Genomic DNA, 20,021 nt, shown 5'->3' with positions numbered 1-20,021 from the left:
ATTAAAAAAAAAGAATTTAATCCATTTTAAAATAAGGCTGTAACGTAACAAAATGTGGAAAACGTGAAGGGGTCTGAATACTTTCTGAATGCACTGTATATGTATTTTGTTAAGCCTTGTAAGAAAGTTGTATATTTCAAGAAGATTACTTCCTTCTTAACTCAAGGGCAAAGAGGTCACTGTTCCTAATCTCCACTGATAGGACAACCCAACAGCCCATGATCTAGTGAATTGCTGTGGCATTGCAAATATACCCTTAGGTAGAGAGACACACAATATCAAAAGTATTAAAAGGATCTGAAGAAGGGTTTTGACACAAAAGGTCACCTATTCCTTTTCTCCAGAGTTGCTGCCAACCCGCTGAGTTACTCCAGTATTTTGTGTCTATCTTCGGTGTAAACCAGCTTTTGCAGTTCCTTTCCACTCGTATTAAAAGTACTGTTTCACTGGAGCCCTGTTTATCTACAGTTACTGTAGATTTCCTTACTCTTACATTGAAATTCTCTTTAAATGAAGGCCAAACTACAATTGCTTACTGTACCTAACCAATAACTTCCATCGGTTTAAGAAACAAGGACACCCAGGTCTCTCTGAACAGCTACACTTTTCAATCTCTCACCATTTTAACAATACTAAGGAAATCTATTATTGGGGGTGGGTGTAATGTCCTCTGTAAGACCCTGTTGTGGCTAGCACAGTGAATATACGCCCGACATCTTGTAAGAAGATTTATTACTGATCCTTCACCAGGAAACTTCTAGAAGGTCACCTGACCTCAGTCACAAGGCACAAGCCCATTGGCCCTAGAAGTCACCTGACCTCAATCACAAGGCACAAGCCCATTGGCAAGCTTCTGCTCTTGGCCTCAAGGGGGCACTGGCATTTACATTACATATACATCACATCTCCCCCTTTACTTTAATTACATCACATCTCCCCCTTTACTTTACAAGGGGGCACTGGCATTTACATTACATATACATCACAGTGGGGAAGGAGAGAGATTCTGGTAGCAGCGACCAAGAGCTGATTCCCACTTCTTTATTACCATTTCTAATTGTTTTCCTGTGCTTCGTGGGAGGTGATATCTTTGCACTTTTGTCTGTTTACTCACTCTGCACCAATTTGTGACGGTACAGATCAAAACTGGCGCAGGTGGAGGTCTTGATGTTCTGCAGACTTGCTTGTTCAAGATTTGTTGATGGATTGTGTTGGTGGCGTGGGCGTGGCTTGTGAGAAGATTGTACCTACTGGGTGAAGTAGCCTCTGTCTATACTGCGATGTCTAAAACCTATGTCTCACTTAGGCGATTTTTTTAGGCAAATACAGGCGACTAGGCTGTCGCCATGTGGTCGCCGGGGTGTCGCCTGTATGGTCGTGAGTCGTCTCCTCAGTCGCCCAATGAGTCGTAGCGTCTTTCTGGTCGCCCGCTGGATTTTCAGAATGTTGAAAATTTTTAAGTGACAGTAGGTTTGACGCCAATGAGCGTAGCTTGACATCTCCTGACGTAGGTGCCGTCATAGGTTGTCGCCAGGTGGCGTGGGTTTTCGCCGGTGCTGACTTCGGTGAATTCCATTGGTGTATGAAGATATTGTATTTCAGAGTAGTTTCTCATGCCATCACTTTCAAACATTTTTAATTTCATATATATTTTGATCAATAACACAAACACAAACACAAGCATTGCACTGCATTGAAAAGCAAACTCTTTTCATATATTTTGATCAATAAAACAAACACAAACACAAGCATTGTACTGCATTGAAAATTAAACTCTTTTGGGAGGATGTGGATGGCCCTGAAAAGGGGCTTTTCTTGTGGTCTGTTGTGGGCTCTCTTCCTGGAGTTGTGGACTTCTGCTTGTGGTGTGGGCTGTTTGCTGCTGGTCTTCAGATCATGTCATTCTGCCATGGTACACTGCCTAGTTCGGAGTTGTAGTAAGTGCAGAGATGGTCTCTCTGGTCCTTGGCTCTCTTGTTGGAGGTGTTTCTTGGCAATATCTTCAGTCCCACCATCGGTGCAACCTGTTCTCCATGAGCCTGGTGTGATGTTGCCTGTCTAGTTGTCCACTCGGTCACCCTCCACCATGGCTGCTGCTGCTCCACTCCTGCTACTGACCAGGTTGTGGAAGATACATGCTGCGTAGACAATGGTCTCCACATTCTTGGGCTCCTGCTGCATTGTAGTCAGCAAGCATCTGAATCTGCTGGATGCTGAAGGCGTGTTCCACGACACTCCTAGCCCTGGGCAGCCTGTAGTTGAAGATCCTCTGCTCCCTTGACATCCGCCTGCGAGAGTATGGCTTCATCATCCATGACCTGAGTGGGAAGGCGTCATCACCAACCAGTGTGAATGGGATGTCAGGGTTGTCTTCTCCTGGCAGAGGTTCTGGATCAGGAAAGCCTGCTTGCTCTTCCTTCTTCCAGTGCTTTCCCAAGGGAGGTCTCTCTCCAGATCCCACCATCTGTGACACTGCCAGGTGTGCCCACATCCACAAAAAGGAAGTTGGAGTTTGCATCCACCACAGCCATGAGTATGATGGAATGGAACTTCTTCTAGTTGAAGTACGTGGAACCTCCATTGGGTGGACACCTGATGGCCACATGCTTGCCGTCCACCGCCCCACGTGTGTTCTGGAAGTCCCATCTGGTATCAAAGCCCTGCGCCACTCTCTTCCACTCATCTGGTGTACTGGGGCAGTCCATGACTTCATCTTCATAAGCATTGATGATGGCCTCACAGGTCTCTCGGACAACCTTGCTGATGGTGTTGTGGGCCACACGAAAGCTGTAGGAGAGGCTCTTGTAGGAGTCTCCTGATGCCAGGTGGCGGAGGGTGATGGCCAGGTACTGGCCTGGTTCCAGTGGATTCCTTTAGCTCCAGGAGAGGGCCCACCCGTGTCTTCAGCTCGTGAAACAGCTCAGGGGGGAGCCTAGTGAAGTTTATGAAGGCAGCCTCATCTTCTTGCTACAGCTCAGTCATCAGATTGTCATACTGGCCCAACCTTGGTCTCTTCAGGGACAAGTGCTTTAACCACACAGACCTCTTCTTGGGCTTCTTCTCCTCCATTCTTCTTGTCCTTCTGTCTTGCTGATCTTTAAGTATGAGGGCCGCTGCAAGCAGCAGGGCTTCTTCTTCTTGTGAGAGCAATGCCATCTGATGTTACTCCATGGTAGTCATGATGCAGAATGATTGGAAACCCTACCCTAAACCCCCTTTTATACAGAAACTGGGTGATTCCATTGTTTTGGAGGCCAAAATGACGTGAATTATCTTCAGTTGGCACCAACAGGGTCGTAGGTTGGTGCCTGTGTGGTCGTAGGTTGTCGTGGGTGTCGACGTGCGTTGTCGTAGGTGCGGTCGTAGGTGGACGTCCTAAGTTGCGACAATTGGCGCTCTGGTTGTCGGTAGCTTGACGTCGAGTTGGTGGCAGGTTGTTGTAGCTTGTTGTAGACATTGTCGTAGGGAGGTCCAGTCGCCGGTTTTTCGGCGACCTGCTACGACTATGACAGTCGCCTAAAAAATCGCCAAAGTGGGAAAGGCCCTTAAGTAATTCCTCTGCTAACCGACACATTGTAACTTGACTTGGCAGTTGGTCTGTATTGTCAAAGAGATGTGGCAACTATTTCTGTCATTTTTTGTTTCAGATTTCCAGCATTTCCTTTCCCTTTACCGACAAAGCAGCTCACCAAGATGACCTTTCAAATAATTCTTTACCAACATACTCGAGACTGCCAGGTCACGTCAGCTTCATCCATCTTCCTCGTACACAGAGCTATAAGGCATCCCAAGTCTACCACTATTGAGGAAGTTCTTCCCAGCAACAAAATGCTGGTGTTTTGAGGTGGAGAATGGTCCTTGATCATAACAGCAAATAGTGCAAGATTAATGGACACGTGTTGTAACTAACCTCAAAGTGGTTATTTCCACTGCACTTGTTCAAGAGCAACGAAATTTGGTTCCCAAGAGAGTTAGTCACTCTACAGAATTACCTATTTTTTTGCAAAAGTCAGACAATTATAGTGAAGAAGCAGAAATATTTATGTCAAGATCCCCAATCCACTGCGCTCTTTAGATGAAAGAATTTGGTGGCTGTATTATTACTTACTGCAATGCACTTTACAACTTTAAGCACGATATTCCCCTGTGGAGAAGACTTCTTGTACAAGGAATTTCCTCCAATAAATACAACTGAAACACACAATATGCTCTGGTTAATGGATTGTCATCATTTGAATACAAAGTAAGTCCATGAAGCTTTACACAATCCTGGAGAACAGTTGGGGACATCTAGAATGTGATGGAATACCAGCCACTTGTCTGGAAGAGTGGCTCCAACAAGACTCAAAGAGCTCAGTGCCATCTAGGACAAAGCAGCCCACATGATTGACCTCTCATTTACCATCTTAAACATCCATTCACATCAGTCCACAGTGTGTACTATCTACAGTATGTGCAGCAGTTACTCACCCAAACTACTCCAACACCTCCCGGACATGTGCCCTCCACCACCAAGAGCAGCAGGTACAAGGGAACACCGCCACCTGCAGGTTCCTCTCCAAATATCGTTTAGTTTAGTTTATTATCATGTGTACCAAGATACAGTGAAAAAATGGTGTTGTGCGCTAACCGGTCAGTGGAAAGACAATACATAATTACAATCGAACCATATACATGATGGAATAACATTTGGTGCAAGGTAAAGCCGGTAAAGTCCGATCAAAGATGGTCCGAGGGTCACCAATTAGGTAGATAGCTGTTCAGGACTGCTCTCTGGTTGTGGTAGGATGATTCAGTTGCTTCATAACAGCTGGGAAGAAACTGTCCCTGAATCCAGAGGTGTGTGTTTTTACAATTCTAGTACCACACTAGCCTGACTTGGAAATATATCACTGGTCCTTCATCATCACTGGGTCTAAATCCTGGAACTCCCTCACCAAAGCACTGTAGGAACAGCTTCACCAGGATTAGGGAAGGATTGTAAATACTGCTCTTTGCCCCTTAAGCAAGGTTCTGGTAAAGGAATGAAAATGACCTCGTAATTCTGCTGTTCCATTGTACAGCATTTTTAATCCATCTCATATTTCATTTCTTGTCTGATCACCATCTCTTTCACCATCGTCCCTTTGGTAATTTATTCCGTCTTGCCTTCCATCCTATCACAAGTCTTCCAGTTGCTTTTGCTCTCCCCCTTCCATGCATCGCCAAGGATGCTTCCTCTGGTTCAGATAAAGATTCACACATCTGACACATCAACCCATTTTCTCTCTCCACAGATGCAGACAATCTGCTAAGTTTTTCCATGCAGAATCTGGTTTGATTTCATTTATCTTCCTTTGAGTACCAAGAATGACTATTAGAATTATTAACCCTTTATTAAAAGGTTCCTTGTATGTTTTGGGGCTACCAAGTCCAAATAAATAGAAAGAACGTAGACTTCACTTTGTGTCATGGTTCATGTTTAACAACTTCCAATGACTTATAATCTTGGCTTGTAATTGCATCTGCCCTGCAGACTGCTCATGATCACATGACATTAGTACACTGTGTACTTAATCGGCATGTCACAACAACATAGTTTCAATGAACAACATGGTTTCAAAACATGATAATCACACAATCACAATAATACTTTATTAGCCGAGTATGTTTTGCAACATACTAGGAACTTCATTTGCCATAAAGTCATAACAATAAAGAGCAACAGGACACACAAAATACATTTTAGCATGAACATCCACCACAGTGACTCCTCCACATTCCTCACTGTGATGGAAGGCGAAAAAATGTTCCATCCCTCCCTTCTTTGTTCAAGCTCCTGCGATCGGGGGCCTCTAACATAGAAACATAGAAAATAGGTGCAGGAGTAGGCCATTCGGCCCTTCGAGCCTGCACCGCCATTCAATATGATCATGGCTGATCATCCAACTCAGTATCCTGTACCTGCCTTCTCTCCATACCCCCTGATCCCTTTAGCCACAAGGGCCACATCTAACTCCCTCTTAAATATAGCCAATGAACTGGCCTCAACTACCCTCTGTGGCAGAGAATTCCACAGATTCACCACTCTCTGTGTGAAAAAAAACTTTCTCATCTCGGTCCTAAAAGACTTCCCCCTTATCCTTAAACTGTGACCCCTTGTTCTGGACTTCCCCAACATCGGGAACAATCTTCCTGCATCTAGCCTGTCCAACCCCTTAAGAATTTTGTAAGTTTCTATAAGATCCCCCCTCAACCTTCTATCGACGGGACAATCTTAACTCCCGTAGCCGGCGGCGGGCCTTCCCCGTCGGGGCGATCAAGCTCCTGCATTGGGGGTGGGGGGGGTGGGGGGGGGGGGTGGGGGGGGGGGGGGGTGGTGGGGGGGTGGGGGGGGGTGGGGGGGGGTGGATTTCAGCTCCCCCATGCCAGGCGATCAGACCCCGGGTCAGGGCTATTGAACCTCGTGCAGCTATTGGAGCTCCCGAATGGTCTCAACCCGAGACTGCGAGCTCCATGATGTTAAAGTCCGCAGGCCGCGTTGGAGCGTCGATCCAGGCAAGGGATCGTACGCTCAGATGGTAAGTCCACACCCCGCGGGGACTCAAAGCCAGTTCCAGGCAAGGCCTCCAGCTTCATGATGTTAGGCCGCAGAGCGACCGGAAATGCGATCCGGAAAGCCTCCCACTCTGATGATAGGCATTTACTGGAGGTTTTGTCACATGCCTTTTCTCCTCCAACTACTGTATTAAATCAAACACCTTTCCTCTCCCCCCATCCTCCCACTCCTTCACCTGTAGTATTAAAAGGAAAGGATATAACTGCTGACATCTTGGAAAGAGTAAGCACAGGCATGAAGGGGCTGAATGGACCCCTTCTATGGTGCACAACATTACAGATTTATAATGGAGATGTTCAGAGTAAATAAGGCACAAGGACATTTTCTCAACTCTCTGAAGATTGTTGTTCTTATTACTGCAGCGCCAAGCATGCCAGTCCTTAATCTCTGAAGGTTCCTGAACCATCCCATATCATCAGCGACCCCTCATGCATTGTCAATGTAGGATCCATCCCTTCATGGAGATAAGTTAAATTAATGGAAGTCGTACCCAGGAGCAAAAAAACCCACATGGTCCACATGGTTACTACAGTCCCCCCACACCCCCCACCCCCCCCCCCCCCTCATCCCCAAACCAGCATCATTTACCTTGTTGTGCTTATCTATATCTCAAACTAATATAGTTTGAAGCAACACATCAAAATATCTTGGAGGAAAGAATGAACAAGACTTACCTAAAGCTACTGCCATCAGTGCCGCTGGGATCCCGAAGGCCAGAGGATAACATGACTGGGGGACCTTGCCACATTTTTGTTCTAAAATATGAGAGCATTCTCTGGTTAGAAGCCTAATGCACAAAGCCATTTCAGGAATTATTCATAACTTGCTATTTCAAGGTTTGGGGGCAAAATTAAATATGCTAACAGTCAGGATTCATTTGAGAGGAAAGCTGGAATACAAAGATTGGCAGGACAGGTTGGGAAGGTCACAGTTATACAGAGGACTTGTTGGACCAGATTGGGAATATTGTGTTTAGTTTAGTTTAGTTAAGTTTGTTAGCTGGGTTTAAAGATACAGCGAGGAAACAGGCCCTTCGGCCCACTGAATCCGTGCCGACCAGTGATCCCCACACACTAACTCTATCCTACGCACACTAAGGACAACTTACAATGTTATCAAGCCTACAAACCTGTACGTCTTTGGAGTGTGGGAGGAAACCGCAGCTCCCGGAGAAAACCCACGCAGTCATGGGGAGAACGTTTAAACTCTGCACAGACAGCACCCATAGTCAGGATCGAACCCGGGTCTCTAGTGCTGTAAGGCAGCAACTCTACCGCTATGCCGCCGTGCCACTTTAGCTTGGGCCAGTGCACTTCAACGGCTGGATTTTAAAACTCTCTTCATAGTTTTCAACCCATGCTGTTGTCTAGTCAATCACTTCCCCCTGCAGTCTCTATAGGACCTACTGCCCTTGGAGGGAGACCAGAGCACAGTCACCAACAACAGTGGCGATTAAAATATATAGAGTGCTTTTAACAAGAGCAAAACGATCCCAGATACTTCACTGGAGCGTCACTTCAATGGAGCATCCTTGCAACATTTGACATTAAACCATGGGAGATGTTGGGACAGCCACAAATGACAGTGCCATCAAAACTAAGGATTAAAAAGAATCCAGGAACAGCGTGCTGTAAAGCTTGTAAGGCTGAAGGAGACTGCAGAGGAAGTGACTGATTAGACAACCGCATGGGTTGAAAACTACGAAGAGAATTTTAAACCCCAGCTGTTTCGGGCTTTAAGGGTTAAAGTACTTTTAGGAAGGAGATGAGGAGGAAATATCTTTAGTAAGAGGGTGGTGAATCTGTGGAATTCTTTGCCACAGAAGACTGTGGAGACCAAGTCCCTCTGTCAAAACTAACACATGGAGTAATAATCAACTCCGTTGATGAAGTAATAGTTTTACTGGGCCACACTGAAAGGCATACTCAATCATTGCATCCAGAAAATGGTAGAAATTAAGAATGCCAGATTATTTGCATTTGGCTTCAATGCTTTTTAAAATCAGAATGTTGATCAACAAAGGTTGTTTTTTAATAGTTCCATCAAAAAGTTTGCAGTTGATAGTTGCACTTGATACTTGCTTCATTAGACAAGCTTACCTCTCAGGATGGGAGTAACAATTGTGGAAATAAGACTTCCTGCATTGATTGATAAATAGAAGATTGAGAAGAACTTGCTCCTTTGCCTTTCCTTGAGAGAAAGAAGAGAAAATTGACTACAGCAGCAAAAGGAATCAAAGGCACTCAGAGATATTCTCAACTCATACATTTACTCTGTAGCATTGACCCGGCCTGATGCTGCTGTTGGAGTAACAGTAGGTTTACTGACACACATTTGCCTAAATCCTCCAATCAATTGTAGTGAGGAAAATATTCCTTCCTTTCAACCAACCCAAATGTTCCATTGAACAGATGCATTTAACTGTTAAGCTTACTGCAGAAAATTAGAGGCAGACACTTAACAGTGTAACGAATGATTCTTTTAATGATGCCCTGTCTTTCTAATCCCCACTGGCCCAGAAACTCCAGGGTCTCTTGCCAACAGTAGTAAATTATTCACGGATTTTTAATTAGGCAAGCATTCTTTTAACCTTTAAGAGATGTTAAGACCGTAACATGTTTTCTTGGTTTTCCTTTCATTCTCTCTCAATCTACACGATTTTCTCCCCCTCCTTTTATTGTCTCTGCATCTGACTTGAATTCACACGATTTATTCTGCCACCCTTCCTCTCCCAGTATTCATATCTCATTCAGGTCAGGAGACAGACAATTGGTCTCATTGCTTTCTTGACCAGGTATGTCTCCCAGCTAGTTATGGGGGGAAATTATCCTGAGGTGAAGAGTGCAGGTTAAGTCTAACTAACAAGGCACATCATTAAGTGCCTCATTCAACAAGGGACAACATGTCCTGTAATGTTCATGCTTGCCTAATTACCAAAAACCTTGCATATTGCTGTGCAATTAACCCCAAAGATATTCCATTGCTATGAAGTGGTTGTTGGCATACAAAATATTTTACAGCAGATATATATATTTTTTGTGTGTCTTTAGCAGCAGATTAAAAAAACGCACTTTAAACTTAATGGGCGTGTTTACCTGATGGTCCTCAAACTGGTCTCCACCAAAAGCAGACACACATGGTTTGATGCCACCTGTTCCCAAAGCAATGAGCAGCAAGCCGACCATCGACAACGCTCTGGGAGAAATAGAATCTTGCATTATAACCCAGGTACCTTGGTGCAGGTGTTGAAGGAGAGGTTTGCTGCAGTTTACTAGGTTGCATTCTCACCTCTGAGCCAGAGAACACAATGGTAAGGAGCTGGCCATTCACCCCCTCAAAGCTGTCTCACGAAGTGCAGAGTCTATCTGATCTTGCCTCATCTCCACCATCCTATATATTTTTTTCTAACACACAGAAGGAGGTCAGTCATCCAGCAAAATGCATGCCAACTCCCAGGGGAGTCATTCCATCAGTCCGACCTCCCCTCTTCTAATTTCCTTGACACTCTGCAACTTATTCTCTCTCACATGCCTACAACTTCCACTTTTCATCCTACCTGCGCCAATGATTTGTAATTTAGAGGGTAGTTAGCTTACAACTCGCCTTTGTCATGCTATTGTCCCCATAATACTCAATGTCCCTGAATTTCCGAAATCTCCTGTTTTTAATCTATTAAATGACCTACCTCCCCCCCCCCTATGTGCAAGATACATCTTCTGGATGCACTGGGATGCATCCTCAGTGATGTGACCTGGGGTCATCGGGTGTTTCGGGTCTCACAACATCAGACACCCTCGCCCAGGCGACCCAGCCGGGGTTGATCAGGCCCCGACTTGCGTCCCAGCAGTCACCGCCCACGGATCAGCCCTCTTAATCCAAAGCCATCTAGTGGCTTTCTCTGCAGCTTCACTTGCGGATTGAATGGCCCTCTTCTTTGCCAGCCCCGTAATGCCCAACTGGTTGAGGACTTTGCAGAGCGAGTGTCCTGCAAAGCCTCTACAGCCCACCTCTATGGGGTCAAAGCATGTCTTCCGGCGACACGGTGGTGCAGCGGTAGAGTTGCTGCCTTTCAGCGAATGCAGCGCCGGAGACTCAGGTTCGATCCTGACTACGGGTGCCGTCTGTACGGAGTTTGTACGTTCTCCCCGTGACCTGCGTGGGTTTTCTCCGAGATCTTCGGTTTCCTCCCACACCCCAAAGACGTACAGGTATGTAGGTTAATTGGCTGGGAAAATGTAAAAAATTGTCCCTAGTGGGTGTAGGATAGTGTTAGTGTGCGGGAATCGCTGGGCGGCGCGGACCCGGTGGGCCGAAGGGCCTGTTTCTGCGCTGTATCTCTAAATCTAAATTAACTTTGCGCGTTTTCTCTCATTTGCTTCTTCCATACGCTACAACACAACTACACGTCTACAACTGCACAAGTAACAAATGACAAAGATTTCATTTCCAATCCCTTGAAAGGAGGAATTGCTCCTTGTCTCCATTTTGAACAGGCATCCTCTAATCCTGAAGTAATGCCGCCGTGAACAAAGAGTGACCCAGTGCAGCTGGGGGGGGGGGGGGAGGGGGAAACTCGGAAGTGGGTGGCGCTGAGAACAAAGGGGGACCATCATGACTCTAATGGGTACCTTGTAATTTTGTCGGCGCCAGATATGTGGTGTTTCTTTGTGTACTTTGTGCATTGTATGCAAAAACAGATCATTTCCCTGTCCATAATTTCTACATGTGACAATAAAGTATCATCATCATCTTGATTCGAAATACCCCAGCAAGCAAAGGAAAGGCTTCCAAGCATCCACTGTGCCCAATCCACAGAGTGTCTTGTGTGTTGCAATGTAATCGCCTATAATATTTCCAAATTCCATTCTGCTTAATGACATTTTTTTAAATCCTGAAGTTCCTGCAAATCTGAAATAACAACAGGAAATGCTAAAAAAAAAAAACCCTCAGCTGGTCAGGTAGTGTATGTGAAGAGACAAACAGAATTAACATTTCAAGTTGTTAACACTGTTTTCCTCTCCAGTTGCTGTCTGCCTGGCTGACCATTTTTCTGCCCTTAATCCAAGATGTTTAATATTTCCTCGTAGGACAATCCTTCATATCCTTCAGTGAATCTTTTCTGCACTGCCTTCATGGCAAGGACATATTTTCTTAAAAGAGTCCAAAGCTTTATGCGGTCTCACCAACTTCTTGAAGCAAGATTTCTCTACTTCTTACTTCATATTCCCTGTAAAAAGGACCAACATTCCTAATTACACGTTGTACCTACTTTCAAACACACTGTCAGAGAACATCCAGATTTCTTGGATCACCAGCATTCAATAGTCACCTTTAAACAACGTTTGTAGGTTCAAGACCACCCCAGAGATATGTTAACGCGCTTCTAATTTAACTTTAATTGAAAAGTTAAGTTTACTTACATATGCATGTTCACGTTATCTGGCTGACCATCTCCAGTAGTGTCAGATAAGCTTGCAATACTACTGATCGATACAACCAGCTGTCCAATGGTGTACACAATAGATAGGTAGATGATAGTCCTGTTGCAATAAAAATGTTAAGATTTATTTGAGGAGATTGCAAGCACTTCCATGTCGCTCGGTGGAAGGCCTGAAGCGGTGATGGTGCCCATTCCTGATAGCATAGAAAACAGAAGGTAGACACAAAATGCTGGAGTGTCAAGTTAGGAAAAGGGGACATACAACGAGATCTGGGTGTCCTAGTACATCAGTCACTGAAAGGAAGCATGCAGGTACAGCAGGCAGTGAAGAAAACCAATGGAATGTTGGCCATCATAACAGGAGGAGTTGAGTATAGGAGCAAAGAGCTCCTTCTGCAGTTGTACAGGGCCCTAGTGAGACCACACCTGGAGTACTGTGTGCAGTTTTGGTCTCCAAATTTGAGGAAGGATATTCTTGCTATTGAGGGCGTGTAGCGAAGGTATACTAGGTTAATTCCCGGAATGGCGGGACTGTCGTATGTTGAAAGACTGGAGCGACTAGGCTTATATACACTGGAATTTAGAAGGATGAGAGGGGATCTTATAGAAACATATAAGATTATTAAGGGGTTGGACACGTTAGAGGCAGGAAACATGTTCCCAATGTTGAGGGGAGTCCAGAACCAGGGACCACAGTTTAAGAATAAGGGGTAGGCCATTTAGAACAGAGATGAGGAAAAACTTTTTCAGTCAGAGAATTGTAAATCTGTGGAATTCTCTGCCTCAGAAGGCAGTGGAGGCCAGTTCTCTGAATGCTTTCAAGAAAGAGCTAGATAGAGCTCTTAAGGATAGCAGAGTCAGGGGGTATGGAGTGAAGGCAGGAACGGGATACTGATTGAGAATGATCAGCCATGATCACATTGAATGGTGCTGCTGGCTCGAAGGGCCGAATGGCCTACTCCTGCACCTGTTGTCTATTGTGTATTGTCTATTGTCTAACTCAGCGTGTCAGGCAGCATCTCTGAAGAGAAGGAATGGGTGACTTTTCGGGTCGAGACCCTTCTTCAGACTGATATCAGGGGAGGGGGCGGGACAAAGATAGAATGTAGTCGGAGACAGGAAGACTAAAGGGAGAACTGGGAAGGGGGAGGGGATAGAAAGGGAAAGTAGGGACGATCTGAAGTTAGAGAAGTCAATGTTCGTACCGCTGGGGTGTAAACTAGGGGGGATAGAGTCGAGGTAGGTGGAAATTATTTGGCTACTTATCCTTGGACCATGACCCCACAGACGAGCACCAGGCCTTAATCTCAAACACCATTACTGATTTCATTACTTCTGGCTCTCTCCCCTCTAAAGCCTCCGACCTTATCGTTCCCCAGCCCCGCACAGCCTAATTTTATCTTCTCCCTAAATCCTCAAACAGAACTGTCCTGGCAGACCCATTGTTTCTGCCTGTTCTTGTCCCACCTACCTCAACTCCATCCTATCCCCCCGGTCCAATCCCTCCCTATCTATGTCCAAGACACCTCACATGCTCTCCGTCTCCTCAATAACTTCCGTTTTCCAGGCCCCCACGACCTCATCTTTACTATGGATGTCCTGTCACTCTACACCTCCATCCCCCACCAGGAGGGTCTTAAAACCCTCCATTTCTTCCTCGGCCGCAGAACCAGCCAATTTCCATCTACCAATATTCTCCTCTGGCTAGCAGAGCTGGTTCTTACCCTCAACAACTCCTCCTTCGACTCCTCCCACTTCCTCCAAATCCAAGGCATAGCTATGGGCACTCGCATGGGCCCTAGCTATGCCTGCCTCTTTGGAGGGTACGTCGAACAATCACTGTTCCAGGCGTACATTGGCCCTATCCCCAATCTCTACCTCCGCTACATTGATGACTGCATTGGTGCTACCTCCTGTACCAATGCAGAATTCACTGACTTCATCAACTTCACCACTAAATTTCTCAAATTTACTTGGACCATCTCCGACATCTCCCTACCGTTTCTGGATCTCACCATCTCCTTCACAGGAGACAGACTATTGACCGACATCTACTACAAACCTACTGACTCCCATAGCTATCTTGACTACACTTCTTCCCACTCTATCCCCTACTCCCAATTCCTCCGTCTATACCGCAACTGCGCCCAGGATGAGGTGTTCCATACAATGGCATCAGAGATGTCCTCATTCTTTAGGAAATGAGGGTTCCCCTCTTCCATTATAGATGAGGCTCTTGATATCCCGCAGCTCCACTCTTGCTCCCCCTCCCCCTATTTGTAACAAGGACAGAGTCCCCCTTGTCCTCACCTTCCACCCCATCAACCGTCGCATACAACATATTATCCTCCAACATTTTTGCCACCTCCAACGTGATCCCACTACTGGCCACATCTTCCCATCTCCACCACTTTCTGCTTTCCGCAGAGACTGTTCCCTCTGAAACTCCCTGGTCCACTCGTCCCTTCCCACCCAAACCACCCCCTCCCCAGGTATTTTCCCCTGCAACCGCAGGAGATGCAACACCTGTCCCTTTACCTCCCCCTCGACTCCATCCAAGGACCCAAACAGTCTTTCCAGGTGAGGCAGAGGTTCACCGGCACCTCCTCTAACCTCATCTACTGCATCCGCTGTTCCAGGTGTCAACTTCTCTACATCGGCGAGACCAAGCGCAGGTTCGGCGATCGTTTCGCTGATCACTTCCACTCAGTCCATCTTAACCAGCCTTATCTCCTGGTGGCTCAGCACATCAACTCCCCCTTCCATTCCCAATCTGACCTTTCTGTCCTGGGCCTCCTCCTTTGTCAGTGAGGCCCAGCGCAAATTGGAGGAACAGCACCTCATATTTTGCTTGGGTAGTTTACACCCCAGCGGTATGAACATTGACTTCTCTAACTTCAGATAGTCCCTGCTTTCCCTCTCTATGCCCTCCCCCTTCCCAGTTCTCCCACTAGTCTTCCTGTCTCCGACTACATTCTATCTTTGTCCCGCCCCCTTCCCTGACATCAGTCTGAAGAAGGTTCTCGACCCGAAATGTCACCCATTCCTTCTCTCCAGAGATGCTGCCTGACCTGCTGAGTTCCTCCAGCATTTTGTGTCTACCTTCAATTTTAACCAGCATCTGCAGTTTTTTTCCTACACATAGAAAACAGACTCCCAAACACCATTACAATGTTCTAGCTTGCACATGTCTATAGATTTATAATCAAAGATGCAAGCATATGACCGGAGCTGTTCTCTGATGTTGCTTCACATGCGTGGGAGAAGTACCCTCCTTCATTCTCCCACCATTAATTGACACGTAGGGGGGGACCCCATTGAAACTTACCGAATAGTGAAAGGCCTCGATAGGGTAGATGTGGAGAGAATGCTTCCACTAGTGAGAGAATCTAGGACCAGAAGCCATAGCCTCAGAATAAAAGGACTTACATTTAGAAAGGAGACGTGGAAGAATGTCTTTAGTCAGACGGTGGTGAATCTGTGGAATTCTTTGCCACAGACGTACAGGTATGTAGGTTAATTGGCTGGGTATATGTAAAGAAAATTGGCTGGGTATATGTAAAGAAAATTGTCCCTAGTGGGTGTAGGATAGTGTTAATGTACGGGGATCGCTGGGCGGCACGGACTTGGAGGGCCGAAAAGGCCTGTTTCCGGCTGTATATATATGATATGATATGATAGAAGGCTGTGGAGATTGCCAATTGATATTTCTAAGGCAGAGTTTGACAGATACTTGATTAGTATGGGCGTCAGTGGTTATTGGGAGAAGACAGGAGAATGGGGTTGAGAGGGAAAGATAGATCAGCCATGATTGAATGGCGGAGTAGACTTGCTGAGCCGAATGGCCCAATTCTGCTCCTATAACTTATGAAGTTATGACATATTCTTTTTCATGATCTTCAAATAATTTAGTGAATATCCACCTCCCACCCTCCCCTTGCACACCAATGCCTTCACCTCCTCTCCACACTCAAACACTCTTATACACACAAAGAAAAACCATGTACACTTTAACTCACAAGCTCACACACAATCTGAGTGACACACATGTTGAATTTCATGCATAGGCATACACTCCGAGTCTCACACTTTCACTCGCACGCTATTTCACACACAAACACACTCCTACACGTTGATTCACAAGTCCTGACTGATGCACATATACAGACAGACATGCAAAGAGACACACACATACACTTTAGCACAACGAGGAACACATTTGCCTATTGATACACAAGCTTGCACTAGCACAAACAATAATTCACATTCAGTCATGCACACATATGCACACTCAAATGCACAGCTAGAGGTGATGTGTTTTTGAACAATAATTCAAATCAAGGCCCCTTCTACTCTCTCCAATAGCTCCAAAGACCCCAAGCTCCTGATCAACAAGGGAGTTGTCTAGTCTTCTAGCTGATAATTATCCCACAATCTACTGATTACTTGCACAATGGTACAACGTGGAGCTTGCTCTTACAAAGGCTGGAATATATTTTAGAATATTGTCACAGATGCTATAGCATCGCCAGACTTTCTATGTTTATTAACTAAATAAAATCTAAATAAGGAACCTACTTGAATTTTCCCAGCCAGGAGTCAGCAATGATTGCTCCAAGGATCGGTGCGAGGAAGCACAACGCAACAAAGCCGTGGTAAACTGCAGTAGCGAGATCTTCATCCCAGAGAAGAAAGTAGCGGAAATATATGACGAGGACCGCTATGTGAAAGAGACGGAGAGGAGGGAATTGTCACTACATCACTTATTCACAGACAATTCATCATCTCTAAAATAGGAAACTGAACTGCATCATAAAGTGGGCCTCTGTTGCTTTTCTGCTCTATGTTAACAGGCCATCCCTCTTGGTTCACCAGTTGTTGAAGGCCTCGTTCATTGCCTTCGTGTGCTTCAGTCCCGATGACCCATGTCCTCTCCCAGCCTATAAACGCGGTATCACCCAGACCTCTGCTGCCTGTATCCTGTATAGAGTCTTGTACACTCTAGCATCCACCCTCTGTTTTCGTTGATCCTCACCCACTGTGTTAGGATTCAAACTCTGGCTGCTGGTGCTGATCCAACTATGTAGCCACGGTGCTACTGAACCTGTTTATTATCACTTGTTTGTTGCTCCTTTTTTTGTACAGACGTTTTGCATCAGGATAAAGGATTACAGGCGGCATCTTCACTTCTCCAGTCAAGGACCCCAGTAACTCATCACCCAATACCCTTAACACCCCGTCACCTCATCACCCCACCCAGTTCAGAACCGAGAAAGGACAGACAAAACTAAAGGTTAAGGATTTTGGTTCAATGAGACTTAGGTACAGAACTGCTAGTACCTCGCATTCCATAGTAGGAGAATCTTTCGCAGAATTCATTGACAACAATGAAGCCTATGCTGATGGGATATCCAAAAATGGTCATCTGAAAGAAAACAGAGATAAATTACATCCGATCTTCAATATTCCAGCTGCTACGAGGAACTGGATAATAACGTACGACAAACTGGTATCAGAGGAGCAAACTATTTCACCTGCAGGGCTGATGGACTGGACCATAAACTGTCCATTGGATGCCCAACGCAGCCAACTGTGTCAGATGAGTCGGAGGTATCTAGTTTAGTTTAGTTTAGAGATACAGCATGGAAACAGGCCCTTCGGCCCACCGCGTCCATGGCAACCGGCAATCCCCGCACACTCAGGACAATTTACTATTTTATCAAGCCAATTAACCCTACAAACCTGTACGTCTTTGGACTGTGGGAGGAAACCAGAGATCCCGGAGATAATCAGTCTGAAGAAGGGTCTTGACCCGAAACGTCACCCATTCCTTGTCTCCAGAGATGCTGCCGCTGAGTTACTCCAGCAATTTGTGTCTACCGGAGATTAGCCACGCAGGTCACGGGGAAAACGCACAAACTCCGTACAGACAGCACGCGCAGTCAGGATCGAACCTGGGTCTCTGGTGCTGTAAGGCAGCAACTCTACCGCTGCGCCACTGTGCTGCCCTGTAATGCTGGAATAGCGTGGATAGGTGGGAATGGGGGGTCTCAGCGGGTCAGGTGGCATCGCACTTACAGATTCCCCACAATCAGTCTGAAGAAGGGTCCTAACTTGAAATGTCACCTATCCATTTGTTCGAGATATGACGCCTGACTTGCTGAGTTACTCCAGCATTTTACATTCATCCTTAGAGAAATCTAGTTCATTGCTATATTTACCCGATCCGCTCTAAAACTGACTGCAGACCTACAACAATGCTCTCAGTTAACAATGCCCTCAGTTTGCAGAAAGGGCCCGACACAAAATGTCACCCATTCCTTTTTCTCCAGGGATGCTGCCTGACCTGCTGAGTTACTCCAGCATTTTGCGTCTCTCTCAGTTACCAGGCTGATCACTCATGTGGTGAGGGAAGGACAATAAATGCTGGCATCATCAGTGATGTCCATGTAAAGGAAAGAATATAAAAAAAGGGGCAGTGGGGAGGAGGGGATGATGATTGAGTTGCTAGAAGGTAGGATTGGGAGGTGAGGACCATACCCAGGTCAGGGGCTGTCAGGTTAATTCCAGGAAATTAGGAAAACCAAGGAAAAGGAGTTATTGTAGTCAAAGTCAAACGCAATATGTTAACATACCATCCAAACACAGCATCTGCATTAATATGCAACCCAAACATAGCCCCTACATTAATGTGCAAGCCAGCAAGGTATACCAACAAGATAATAAAACCAGAAATTGCTGGAAACACTCAGCAAGTCAGACAGCATCTGTGGAAAGAGAAGCATTTAATGTTTCAGTCTGAAGATCGTTTCCCTTTCCACAGAGCTGCCTGACCTACTAATTGCTTCTGGCACTTAAAAAAAATGTATTGCGGATTTCCAACGTCTACTGTTTTATTATCGTTTACATTGACCAACAGTGCACCTTATATGCAGATCAACCCGAGTGCTGATTTTTATTGTTTTTATCACAGCGACCATGTTACTTTCTTCAGTCTCCCACTTCACGGTGCAGTCTGTATTAGTTTAGGGACATTACTGTGGAAAAGGAGGAGGCCATTCAGACCCTCTGACATTCTGGTGTTCCTTTACTCTACGATTGATTTGTATCTTGACTGCATCTGCCTGCCGTAGGTTTGTAACTCCCCCAAACAAAAAAATCATCAACCTCATTTTCAACTCTTAAACAAACTTCAAGCCTCGGCAGGTAGATGGGGGTGATTGGGCTTGCTGTGTGAGGATCACATCCTCACATCTCCAGACTCCGAGTCTAAGTCTAGGATTTGAATGTGGGACTAAAGAGGTCCTTCTGCAGTTGTACAGGGCCTTGGTGAGACCACATCTGGAGTATTGTGTGCAGTTTTGGTCTCCTAATTTCAGGAAGGACATCCTTGCTATTGAGGCAGTGCAGCGTAGGTTCACGAGGTTAATCCCCGGGATGGCAGGACAGTCATATGAGGAAAGATTGGAAAGACTGGGCTTGTATTCACTGGAATTTAGAAGGATGAGAGGGGATCTTATAGAAACATATAAAATTATTAAAAAGACTGGACAAGCTAGATGCAGGAAAAATGTTCCCAATGTTGGAGGAGTCCAGAACCAGGGGCCACAGTCTAAGAATAAAGGGGAGGCCATTTAAAACTGTGATGAGAAAAAACTTTTTCACCTAGAGAGTTGTGAATTTATGGAATTGTCTGCCTCATAAGGCAATAGAGGACATTCACTGGATGAATTTAAAAGAGAGTTAGATAGAGCTCTAGGGGTTAGCGGAATCAAGGGATATGGGGAGAAGGCAGGCACGGGTTACTGATTGTAGATGATCAGCCATGATCACAATGAATGGCGGTGCTGGCTCAAATGGCCAAATCGCCTCTTCCTGCACCTATTTTTAATGTTTCTATGTTTAGTATCCCCTACCAGAAGCGCTCCCCACTCCTTTCAAACACTTTAATCACCTCAAATCAGTCTGTAAAGTGCATAAGTA

At 45.6% G+C, this 20,021-nt stretch overlaps 1 protein-coding gene across 1 annotated transcript in view; it reads right to left on the bottom strand.

The window, feature by feature from the left end:
• The window catches only part of LOC144595141 (solute carrier family 15 member 1-like), a 45,166-nt gene extending 27,703 nt beyond the window's left edge, over positions 1–17,463 (bottom strand). The window contains exons 1-7 of the mRNA XM_078402237.1: positions 17,379–17,463; positions 16,617–16,758; positions 12,019–12,138; positions 9,694–9,793; positions 8,698–8,788; positions 7,273–7,353; positions 4,109–4,191 (exon numbers count right to left, since the gene is read on the bottom strand). Of these exons, the coding sequence (XP_078258363.1) occupies positions 4,109–4,191; positions 7,273–7,353; positions 8,698–8,788; positions 9,694–9,793; positions 12,019–12,138; positions 16,617–16,758; positions 17,379–17,463 (702 nt within the window). The remainder of the gene's footprint in view (positions 1–4,108; positions 4,192–7,272; positions 7,354–8,697; positions 8,789–9,693; positions 9,794–12,018; positions 12,139–16,616; positions 16,759–17,378) is intronic.
• Between the last annotated feature and the right edge of the window lie 2,558 nt (positions 17,464–20,021).

The sequence above is a fragment of the Rhinoraja longicauda genome, chromosome 7, assembly GCF_053455715.1.
Source record: "Rhinoraja longicauda isolate Sanriku21f chromosome 7, sRhiLon1.1, whole genome shotgun sequence".
Lineage (NCBI taxonomy): Eukaryota > Metazoa > Chordata > Chondrichthyes > Rajiformes > Arhynchobatidae > Rhinoraja > Rhinoraja longicauda.
This window is presented reverse-complemented; position numbering and strand designations above follow the sequence as displayed.